The sequence below is a fragment of the Rhinichthys klamathensis genome, unplaced genomic scaffold (assembly GCF_029890125.1).
Source record: "Rhinichthys klamathensis goyatoka isolate OS25496 unplaced genomic scaffold, OSU_Roscu_1.1 h1tg000352l_1, whole genome shotgun sequence".
NCBI lineage: Eukaryota > Metazoa > Chordata > Actinopteri > Cypriniformes > Leuciscidae > Rhinichthys > Rhinichthys klamathensis.
The window spans coordinates 1,546,885-1,560,000 of NW_026606863.1; the positions used below are offsets into that span (position 1 = coordinate 1,546,885).

General features: G+C 35.1%; 1 protein-coding gene across 5 annotated transcripts in view; it reads right to left on the minus strand.

Annotated features, from left to right (window-relative positions):
* Window positions 1–13,116, minus strand: part of LOC130069011 (signal-induced proliferation-associated 1-like protein 2) — a 180,892-nt gene that overhangs the window by 46,186 nt on the left and 121,590 nt on the right. For all 5 annotated transcript variants that reach the window (XM_056232691.1, XM_056232694.1, XM_056232693.1 and 2 more), the window contains exon 9: window positions 5,385–5,659. In XM_056232691.1, coding sequence (XP_056088666.1) covers window positions 5,385–5,659 — 275 coding nt within the window. The remainder of the gene's footprint in view (window positions 1–5,384; window positions 5,660–13,116) is intronic.

Below are 13,116 nucleotides of genomic sequence, written 5' to 3' on the forward strand. Positions count from 1 at the left end.
AGAATAATCTACAGTGAGCAGTGTGTGAACGAGCCGAGAAACACGAGCCCGACTGCATTTAGGTGGAAGCTCTTAAAGACTCAGTGTTGTTTTAGAAAGACACTTGATCCCACAAGCCAAAATCACAAGAGTTATTCCCAACATTAGAGTCTTTATCCAAGAAAAAAGTACGTATTGCTCGTGGCTCTGCTCACATTTACAGGCTCAGATTTATAGAGCGATGTTTTCCACTGCCGCCCGCCAACAACTGCTCGACTGACTCAATCCTCACACACACTACTGCGCCATAATGGAAAACAGAGCGTGATGTAAAGGTACGATACTAATGACCCTGCAAACTGCAGTAATGATCAGTATTGACTGACTGTTTAAACACCATAAGAGTTTAGCAAAACAATGATTCATATCACGTCGAGTCTCGGTGCAAAACAAGCTTCAATCTATACATTTCCCATCATGCACTATACATAACGTAAATAAAACACTGCATTTATAAAGAAAAGTTTCGCATTGGATCTTCAAATTAAAGCACTTTCAACTATACACTACTATTGAAAAGTTTGTTTTTTTAAGGAAATTTATACTTTTATTCAGCAAGGACGCATCACATCGATCAAAGGTGACAGTAAAGACATTTATGATGTTAGAAATGATTTATATTTCAAATACATGCTGTTCTTTTGAACTTTCCATTCATCAAAGAATCCTAATTGATCACAGTTACCACAAAAATATTGATAAATCATTGATGATAATAATATTTTTGATCCTCAAATCATCATATTAGAGTGATTTCTGAAAGATCATGTGACACTGAAGACTGGAGTAATGATGCTGGAAATACAGCTTTGATCACAGGAATAAATGTAACATTTTACTATAGAAAACAGTCCTTTTAACGTGTAATAATATTTCACAATATGTATTTTTGATCAAATGAATGCATTGGTGTCTTGGTGAGAAAAAGACCCTTCTCAAAAAAAAGAAAAAAGTTTTTTAAAACACTTGCAGACACCAAACTTTTCAAGTGTATATAATAAAATATTAGTTTTTACATTAGATCTTCAAATGAAAGTGCCTTCAAGTAAATAAATATCAAAGTACCATCAGTGTACCAGGGTAAACTCACAGTACTTCTCTCTGTAAGGGAGGGAAATCAAACTTCTCTGAGAAAAAAACAACAAAAAAAACCTGGACTTTTCCCATCAAACACACTGTTTTTACATCCTCTCTTATTTTAAAGAGCCCATACATGTCTTTTTATGGTTGCGCAGAATCCAGTCTGGACTGGTGAAATATGTCTCTAATATTAGCCTAACCCAGAAAATCTATTTATTTACACTAGAGCAGCGGGACGTGGCGGGCCGTAACCCTGCGCAGTCCACAAGAGTTTCTATATGAAGCTTTAAACATGCTGTCCATACATCACACTAATGAGAGAAACATTTCAGATGTGTCCACCACACTCAAAATTACTCACTTATGGATTGAAAATGTAAACAACGGGTAAATATTTGGTTTTCAGACTAATCAGAGAGAGTATGAGGCTCTGTTCCTCAAATTCAGACCTGAAACATGAGATTCATCATGCCAATGTCTTTCCTTTAAGTAATATTTATCAGGGTGTAATGTTCAAACATGCAGGACATCTGGAGTTCTGGTAATTCTAGGAATATTCCATGGTTGTTTAACTTTATCACTTGCAATTAGATTAACGCACTTGTCAGACGCTTTAATCCAAAGTGACTTGCATTGCATTGAGGGTACAGTGTGCATTTGATCAGTTTCTGTATTCCCTGGGAGTCGAACCCATGACCTTGGCATAGCTAGCGGCAGCAAATGATCGTTGGCTTTAATGCACATTTAAAGCAAACAATGAACCCAAACACATATTTTACAAATGCAACAACCTGGCAATGACCTCAAAGCACCAGAACATTGTTTTACATGGGTATATTTCCTTTGGAAAATGTACAAATATAGTTAGTTATCCATTATGGTTTATATTAAGTAGGTCAAATGAGAGCTACTCAGATCATTCTAAAATGGTTGAAATCACAAACTACTAGAACTTACAAAAAGCTCCAGGGTCAGGCATCACACTCAAAAAAATGATATGTTGGCTTTCCTTAATTTTATTTCGTCAACAGGTTCCACATAACTAGGTTATGTTAAACAAACATAATTTGTTATGTAACTTCAACATAATTTGTTAATTTAACTTCAACATAATTTGTTCATGTAACTTCAACATCATGGAATTAAGTCATTTTAAGCAACCCTATAAAAGTAGTCTCAAAGTGATTTTTTAAAGGCTTTTTGACATGATTCGGGTATTTTTATATTCATTCATTCATTCATTAATATTTCATTTATTTTAGAAACACATAATTAAATTGTTAGACTATAGCTAGCTATTTGCTAGCAGTAGCACATATTAGCATCTTAAATGCTAAGATTAACATGCTCAGTCAACCAAACAGTTGAAACAAATAAATCAGTCCACACCCAAACAAAATGCTCCACTCTTCTCCACAATGGTAACCCACTGTAATTTAAATGGTGCTAATAATTCAAATGTAATTGAACATTAAACACAATTACACACTATCAAGTCTTCCCCTTTTGTCATTTGCTCAAAAAAAACATAAAATAACACTTAATTTTAACATTTATTCTCTCTTAATTCAACCATATGCAAAGCATGCTGGGCACTGACAAGCACCGCCCAGTTTTAGTTAATGCAACACAAATCAATCATGTAATCCAACACAAGTAGATTAAGTAAACTTAAATGTTGCATATATTTAAGCAGATTGAACACAATCAAATTAAGTTCGGGCAAAATGGCAGTTGGCTCGCACTATACTGCCACCCTCTGGATGCAAGAATTTTTCACTTAACATAAATGGTTTGTGTTTAGGCAACGCAATAGGATTTTGTACTGTTAAGTTGAGACATAATTACGTGGACCTTACTAGAAAAAAACATTTCAAGTCAAAAAACACAATTATTATAAGTAAACTAAATATAAATATATTATGTAAAGTGCACAACCTTCCTAGTTCATTTTTTTGAGTGCATAATACTGAGCTCCGCCTCCAGTAAATGAGCTTCTTTTGCATCATGTATGATGTCAGATGATCATATATGATCACAGATCACTGTAAGAGGATTTGCTGACATGTTGGATTGACAGGAGTGTTTACATCTGATATGAATAAACTATGCCAACATAAGGCTCATAGAATCACTATCTAGATTTTCAGTGCTCTGTCCACGAGGCATATCTGTGAGCAAATTAATCGGACAGCTCAGAATGTGGATAAACTAGTTCACTTAACCCAATTAGCCCAGTAAAAAAATTACTTTTATATTACAAATGAGACCGAGCAGCTGAATGAATTAGTCAGCTCGTTTCAATGCATGAAACGACAAATTGATTAATATGATAATTTCTTTATGAAATGTAATCAAATATGACAGTGAAAAAACTAAATAAAATAAAAAAATACCAAATCTATATAACTTAAATTTATTAATAATATATATACAAATATAAAAAATTGAAAAATATATGTAATATTTAAATGTACAGTAAAAATTACATTTTAAAAATTGTGTGTGTGTGTATATATATATATATATATATAAAATTTGTGTAATATATAATTTTTATTAATTTTTATTTATATATATATAAAATAAATGTTATAAATATAAAATAATTTTATATATATACACTCACCGGCCACTTTATTAGGTACACCTGTCCAACTGCTCGTTAACACTTAATTTCTAAGCAGCCAATCACATGGCGGCAACTCAGTGCATTTAGGCATGTAGACATGGTCAAGACAATCTCCTGCAGTTCAAACCGAGCATCAGTATGGGGAAGAAAGTTGATTTGAGTGACTTTGAACGTGGCATGATTGTTGGTGCCAGAAGGGCTGGTCTGAGTATTTCAGAAACTGCTAATCTACTGGGATTTTCACGCAAAACCATCTCTAGGGTTTACAGAGAATGGTCCGAAAAAGAAAAAACATCCAGTGAGCGGCAGTTCTGTGGGCGGAAATGCCTTGTTGATGCCAGAGGTCAGAGGAGAATGGCCAGACTGGTTCGAGCTGATAGAAGGGCAACAGTGACTGAAATAACCACTCGTTACAACCGAGGTATGCAGCAAAGCATTTGTGAAGCCACAACACGCACAACCTTGAGGCGGATGGGCTACAACAGCAGAAGACTCCACCGGGTACCACTCATCTCCACTACAAATAGGAAAAAGAGGCTACAATTTGCAAGAGCTCACCAAAATTGAACAGTTGAAGACTGGAAAAATGTTGCCTGGTCTGATGAGTTTCGATTTCTGTTGAGACATTCAAATGTTAGAGTCAGAATTTGGCGTAAACAGAATGAGAACATGGAACCATCATGCCTTGTTACCACTGTGCAGGCTGGTGGTGGTGGTGTAATGGTGTGGGGGATGTTTTCCTGGCACACTTTAGGCCCCTTAGTGCCAATTGGGCATCGTTTAAATGCCACGGCCTACCTGAGCATTGTTTCTGACCATGTCCATCCCTTTATGGCCACCATGTACCCATCCTCTGATGGCTACTTCCACCATGTCACAAAGCTCTAATCATTTCAAATTGGTTTCTTGAACATGACAATGAGTTCACTGTACTAAAATGGCCTCCACAGTCACCAGATCTCAACCCAATAGAGCATCTTTGGGATGTGGTGGAACGGGAGATTCGCATCATGGATGTGCAGCCGACAAATCTGCGGCAACTGTGTGATGCCATCATGTCAATATGGACCAAACTCCCTGAGGAATGCTTCCAGCACCTTGTTGAATCTATGCCACGAAGAATTGAGGCAGTTCTGAAGGCAAAAGGGGGTCCAACCCGTTACTAGCATGGGGTACCTAATAAAGTGGCCGGTGAGTGTATATATACAGTATATATATATATATATATATATATATATATATATATATATATATATATACACACACATACATACACTAATAATATTACTATAATTGTAACAATAATAATAATATAAAATTATTATTATTATATAAGGAATACTATATATAAATGTATAATAATAATTAAATATATAGTAAAATAAAATGTATAAAAACAATATATATATATATATATAAATAAAATAAAGATAATGAACAAAAATAATATAATATAATGTAATGTGATATCATTTCAGAGTTACATGATCTTTTTAAAAGCCATTTCAACACACTCAACCAATTAGTAAGTTTTAAAGCAAAGCAACAATCAGGAAAAAATTGGAAAAGGCCGTACTTCTACACGGGACGGATGTTAATAGCAGGCATGATGGACAGAGCGGATCACTGATACCTTCTGGGAGCTCCGTCCTTATAGGGCTGTATGATGATGACCTTGACGGAGATGGAGGTCCTCAACAGGTCGATCATCTGTTCGTGGGTCAGCGTCGCCACCGCCACCTTGCAGATCTCCACCAGCCGACTGCCCTGCCGCAAACCGGCTTTCCACGCGTATCCGAACGGCTCCACGTCCGCCACGATGCCCTCGAAGTTCACGTGGAAGCCGAGCTGGCCGAGACCGTTCCTGCGCAGGGTCATTTCTGTGGTCTCGCAGCCGCGGGTCACGATCTGGAGCAACAGACAAATCAGCTCACAAATCACTCGTACAAATCATCAGCATCACATGACTTCATAAAAGATTTGTTTTTTGAAGCTTGACTCATCTGAAAAAAAAAAATAAGAAAAAAAGCAGCATTGACATTCTTCCCGAATTCTCCCGTTTGTGCTCCACGTAAGAAAAGAAAAGTCATATGGGTTTGCAACAACATGACGGTGGGTAAATAATGACGGAATTATTTCCGGGTGAACTATTCCTTTAAGTAGCTCCGACGTGAAGGACAGATAAATAAAAATGCCAAAAAGAGAGAAATCCAACCGGGGACGGATGCGTGAGTGTATGTTCTCTCAATCTAAAGAGCGTTTCATATGGAAATAAAGACAAGGGCACTCCAGGGAAAATGTTTTTTAGAAAGTAAAAAGCTGATCTAGAAGATGCAGTGAGTCAGCGGAGAGAAAGAAACTTCTGTCCTGAGCGAAAAGCAGGAAATGTTTACAATGAAAAGATCAGAAAAGCAAAGTTTAATAATAAAAAAAAGTCAAATTAAAGATGTTGGAAAAAAATATATAAAATAATATAATATTAAAGCTATTGAACAATCCTCTAACCCCAAGTATTAAACTTCTAATAATTAATATATATATATATATATACAAATATATACACACATTTATTTTATATAATATAACCCACATTATATTATATTAATTTGTATATAATCATTTTACATTATATTAATATTACATAATATATATATATATATATATATATATATATATATATATATCATAATATAATATTATATAAATATAAATAATATTATATTAAAGCTATTGAACAATCCTCTAACCCTAAGTATTAAACTTCTAATAATAAATATATATACAAATATATACAACCCCTAACCTCAAATATTACATTTCTACAAATAAATAAAATATATATTTAATATAATAAAGTAGCATAATATAATATAATACAATATAATTAATAACACTAAGTTTTAAACTTCTAAAAAATAAATACATTTAAAAAAATCTATAAATAAGATAAATTTTTAGTAGAAAATTTTTAGTAAAGTTTTTTTTAGTAGTGTGTGTTTCCATCCGGTGCATGACACACACCAGAGTTGAAGCCCTGCCTGTTTTGAACTGGTTTGACTGTTTTTCTTTGGGCTGTTAATGGGTGTAATTAGCAATAATCTAGTATAAACAAGGCATTCTGGTATGGTGACTGTGCCGCTCGTGAAACTACACCATCACACAATCTCCTTCACTCATTAGACAGCATTAACCTCACAGACAGCCTCCACATCAGCAGCCCGTCATGCTCTTATCAACGGGAACGGCAGTCTGACACAGGGAAGGGCTGAGAGGACATTTAAGAAAGTGCATTGATTAGTGAATGTACATTTGATTACTCAGAAGACAGAGCGAAAGGTCACAGGAGAGTGAGTGAGTCAGTAAATAACTCTGAGGAGAGGCTGATCCGTCTTAAGAGCTTTACTGTAATAAGCCGAGCTAGTGAGAGCGAGTCACCGTAAACTTCATTTGCACTTGTTAGCAGTTTTAAAGCCCCCGATTCAATGACTGACCTATTAGATTGGATGAGGCCTGACTTCTGACTTTACTTTCAACTGATATCAATTCATATAAAAATGACTTTGCATGGGTTATTTTAGAAGAGCAAAATAATCAAAGTGCACAAAATGTTAGTATTGCTTAATCTTCTTTTATAAACAGTTACAAACAAAAGATTATTCAATTTAGAAGACCAGAAAAGATTATATAAATTTATGATGTAAAAATAAAATGTTGTGTAAATATAGAATGAATACAATGTATAGCACAAAATAAAAAATATATTCATTTTCCTTCATGTAATTAATGGTCAAATGTTATGTAAACATATAATTTATAAAACGGAAAGTATAAATGAAATAATATTAATAAAAAAATAAAAAATATTTAAAGAAATTAGAAGGCCAGAAAGTATGTCAATTTTCTTTGATGTAATTAACCCTTTATCGGGCGAGGAACCATATTTGGTAACTTAATCGCGCATTCAAACTGACTCTCCCCTGCCTGTTTGCGTTATCGTATGAGTGCATATATTTCTCCTAGCCAATCAGCGAAGATCAGGCTACGTCACTGATAGTCACACCATGGCATCTGACCAATCAGAAGTTGCGCGGAGCATTTCAAACTTCAGTGTCGTTCCGGATATTGGAAAGTGAGGTTATTCGCTAATACCTACTCCCACATCAGCGCTAATAACTTCAAAACAAAAAAATGGTAAGTTGATGAAACTCACACATTCTATGGTTGAATAGTTGTGCAACATGTTGAGATAGGTGTTGTTTGCATAGATTTCTTGAAAGTAGTGACATTTGTGGCATGAAAAATGGTGAGACCATATTTGATCATACGCCCTATTCACGTAAGATTAGCGCAAGTGATAGGAAGACCATATTTGGACATACGCCCTATGCGTATAGAAAAGTCGTACTAGGGTATTTTTTCTACAAATAATGCATAATAACCACAGTCTATGATTATAATGTAGGACAATAGTATTTACTAGTGCATTGGATGTTATCACAGGTTTGAATAACATTATAAAGTGATCCAGTGGGAAACGTAACACATTTATAGACATTTTCAAGCCATATTAGATATTGAAATATGTGTGGTTTTGGTCAGTTTTATGACCTTTATAACAGTTTTTAATACTTATAATGATATTTTGCACTTCTTATTATATATTTACATATATTATGACAGACTAGTCCAATGTTACTCACTTATTTTTCTTATTATTTATATTTCAGTAGATCTGCACTTCACTGTTACTCAACAAATAACTCAAACTGGGCTTGATATTGACTCAAAAATGTACTCTCTGTTCTTTGCAGCTATCTACGCGAATCTTTTACGGCAAGAGGGAGACAGTTGTGCCAGCCCACCCCAGCATTAGTGATGATGAGGGCTCTGAGGAGGAAGATGATGATGTGGCAGACCCTGACTTCCTCCCACCCACCCACAACCTAGACACTCCAGGCCAGAGTGATATAGGCCCCTCTGCCAAGAGGTGTAATTTAATTTAAAATGTTCCTAATAATAATTTAAAATGTTACTAAATAAATATTTTTATGTTTTTAACAAGTTTATGTGTTTTTATTATATTTTTATATATACACTTTTTAAGGGGAAAAAAATTACCCTAGACTGGCGAGGAACCATATATGGTAACTTCATTGCCCTTGATTTCCAACCTAAAAAAATATATTTTTTAAAAAACTCACAAATGTTTAGAAGTCTTATAATATCCTCCAATAACACTCTATGGTTGAAATTTAGAATTTCCAAGTATTTCAATGAGTGCCCTATGGTAAAATGAAACAGAAATATATAATGAATGAAACTGATAAGATAAATAAATAAAATAATAGAATATATATATATATATATATATATATAATTACAAATTAGAAGGCCAGAAAGTATATAAAATTTATTTTAGGAAATTAATGGTCAAATGTAATGTAAATATATAATGAATGAAACTGATAAATAAATAACAGAAAATAAAAAATATAATAAGAAATTAAAAGGCCAGAAAATTCTTTGAGAAATAAATAAAGCAAATGTAAATGTATAATGAATAAAAAGCCCTATAAGAAACGATACACCCAAACAGTGTGAATAAGTATGGTATATGAATAAGGGTGATATGAAAATGTGGGAAAAGCTGAAACTGTAGAGCCTGGCGTCAGCAATGCCTGAGAACACATGAACTCATCACATGTATTCTGCAATTGCAAATCACTTTGGATAAAAGCAGCCGTCAAATATAAAATCTGACACGCACCAGTGAATCATTCACAATATGACCAGGAATGTGTATCAAGATACATTTTGATTTGAATTTGACTTTAAAACAGCCCAACCTCGTGCTTTAGACGATCAGCGAGACCCTGAAGAACTGCTGGTCGATCAGCATCAGTGTTTTAGACGGAGAGCCACAGACACTCTCACACACACCAGTGAGAAGCAAAGAGCCACAGACACTCTCACACACACCAGTGAGAAGCAAAGAGCCACAGACACTCTCACACACACCAGTGAGAAGCAAAGAGCTACAGACACTCTCACACACACCAGTGAGAAGCAAAGAGCCACAGACACTCTCACACACACCAGTGAGAAGCAAAGAGCCACAGACACTCTCACACACACCAGTGAGAAGCAAAGAGCTACAGACACTCTCACACACACCAGTGAGAAGCAAAGAGCCACAGACACTCTCACACACACCAGTGAGAAGCAAAGAGCCACAGACACTCTCACACACACCAGTGAGAAGCAAAGAGCTACAGACACTCTCACACACACCAGCACTGTAAAAAAAATCCCGTTGTTTTTACGGAAAAAAACTGGCAGCTGTGGTTACCAGAACTTTTCCGTCAAAAATACGGTATCAACGTTTTTGGTTTTACAGACTTAACGTAAAATTTACAGTATTAAACCATAATTCATTATCTGATATAATGATTATTTACCAACCTATTGAAGTATTAATATCTGTTTTGTACCATTGTAATACACTGACAACCAACAACCATCACAGCAGTGATGAGAGTCACATGTTAAATCAAAGCTCATCACAAGCAATCTTCCACAAGTGAGTTAATAGTATTATATAGAAGCTGCACAGTGTTATTCGCACAAACATTAAACACCATCATGGTAACACACATGAAATTTTAAAAATGCAATAAACATTAATTTAACAACATTAAATGTAACATAAAACCCTAATGTACATAACTGATTAGAAAAGAACTACGAAAACTAAGAAGAAACATAGTTATTTCAACAAAAATAAATCAAATGTGAAGTGTCACACAGGGAATTGTGGGAATGTAAATTTACGGTTTTTCACTGTAAATTATACAATGAGTTGTTCTTTTTCACTTTCAAAAACTGTAAATTTAACAGTATTTTACAGTAAAATTACATTAGATGTACCGTTAGATCTATCACAGTTATTTACCGTATATAGTAAGGAAACTTTCTGTTAACCAATTAACAGTTTTGCACTGTAGCATTTTTACAGTCTTTTACCGTTAAAATCACGATCATTTTTTCACACACCAGTGAGAAGCAAAGAGCCACAGACACTCTCACACACACCAGTGAGAAGCAAAGAGCTACAGACACTCTCACACACACCAGTGAGAAGCAAAGAGCCACAGACACTCTCACACACACCAGTGAGAAGCAAAGAGCCACAGACAGACTGTGCTCTCGTCTTTCCCCACACACACACACACACACACACACACACACACCGTTACACTCCTCTAAAGAGAGCCATCTGTCTGTCCGAGCGCTTCACACTACATCAGCAGCTCTGAAACTCGCAACTGATCTCAGATCAGTGTTGAAGCTGTCAGACCGGCCCGTGATCCGCTTCACAGACTGACGTGTGAACAGACGGATGTAGAATGAGCTGAAGATGCTCAGTTCTGTTTTAGCGTATGCCTTGCCCTGCATAACAATACAAAATATAAATAAGTGCTATTAAAATAAATTGCTCATTAGTTCATGTTAGCGAAGTAACTAATTTTAACAAATGAGTATCAAGCTTGTAGAATAACAGTATTTATTTATTTAAAATAACACGTTTTACTAACAACAAACTTATGAATGGTAGTGTATATTTATATATATTAACATTATCTAATGATCCCAGAAAAATTTATAAAAAAAACGTTCTTTTATATATATATATAGAGATGTGCGGATGCAGGACTGGAGGAGCAGAGACCACAGATGGGGAAGTGGGACAGTCGAGAGCAGACCTGTGTCTTCTGACAGCTTCTGGCCCGAGAACACACACACACACACACACACACACACACACACACACCTGGAGCAACAGATTCTGGTGCAGCGCTCAAAGTGTTTTACTGATTTTCGGCTGTACCATGAAAAAGTCAATGGGGTCCAATGTTGTTTGGACAGGAATTGTTATTCTAAATACTTTTTATTTTGAGTTCCACAGAAGAAAGAATAGAATAGAATAGCCTTTATTGTCATTGCACTGTCGAGGTACAACGAAATTTTTTGTGTGCACCAGACATGAAAAAAATAAAAAAATAAAAAAATAAATAAGAAAACAACAGCAACACGAAAACAAAATACATTTGGACAAAAGACAAAAGGGCTAAACGAGCAATGTTCTCTCATTAAAATAATATATGCAATACATACACGCATATACACACCTACACACCTACTCATACACACACATATATATATAAAATCTAAGAGGTTAAAAATGTTAAAAGTGACTATAGTTGTAGTAGTGCAACTAAGAAGGTGGGCTGATTGTCTGTTGTTCAGAGTGGAATGTAATTAAAAGAGAATATGGAGGTAGGGGCTTATGTGTGTGAGTGTCCATGGGTGTTGGCCATTCGTATGGCCCATCTATCTATCTATCTATCTATCTATCTATCTATCTATCTATCTATCTATCTATCTATCTATCTATCTATCTATCTATCTATCTATCTATCTATCTATCTATCCTCCATCTATCCATCTATCTATCCATCTATCTATCCATCTATCTATCCATCTATCTCTGTCTGTCTATCCATCTGTCTGTCTATCCATCTATCTATCTATCTATCTATCTATCTATCTATCTATCTATCTATCTATCTATCTATCTATCGATCTATCTGTCTATCCATCTGTCTGTCTGTCTGTCTGTCTGTCTATCTGTCTGTCTGTCTGTCTGTCTATCTATCTATCTATCTATCTATCTATCTATCTATCTATCTATCGATCTATCTGTCTATCCATCTGTCTGTCTGTCTGTCTGTCTGTCTGTCTATCTGTCTGTCTGTCTGTCTGCCTGTCTGTCTATCTATCTATCTATCTATCTATCTATCTATCTATCTATCTATCTATCTATCTATCTATCTATCTATCTATCTATCGATCTATCTGTCTATCCATCTGTCTGTCTGTCTGTCTGTCTGTCTGTCTATCTGTCTGTCTGTCTGTCTGTCTGTCTATCTATCCGTCTGTCTATCTATCCGTCTGTCTATCCATCTGTCTGTCTATCTATCTATCTATCTATCTATCTATCTATCTATCTATCTATCTATCTATCTATCTGTCTGTCTGTCTGTCTGTCTATCCATCTGTCTGTCTGTCTGTCTGTCTATCTATCTATCTATCTATCTATCTATCTATCCATATGTCTGTCTATCTATCCATCTGTCTGTCTGTCTATCCATCTGTCTGTCTGTCTATCTATCTATATATCTATCTGTCTATCCATCTGTATGTCTGTCTGTCAATCTGTCTATCTATCTGTCTATCTATCTGTCTATCTATCTGTCTATCTATCTGTCTATCTGTCTGTCTATCCATCTGTCTATCCATCTGTC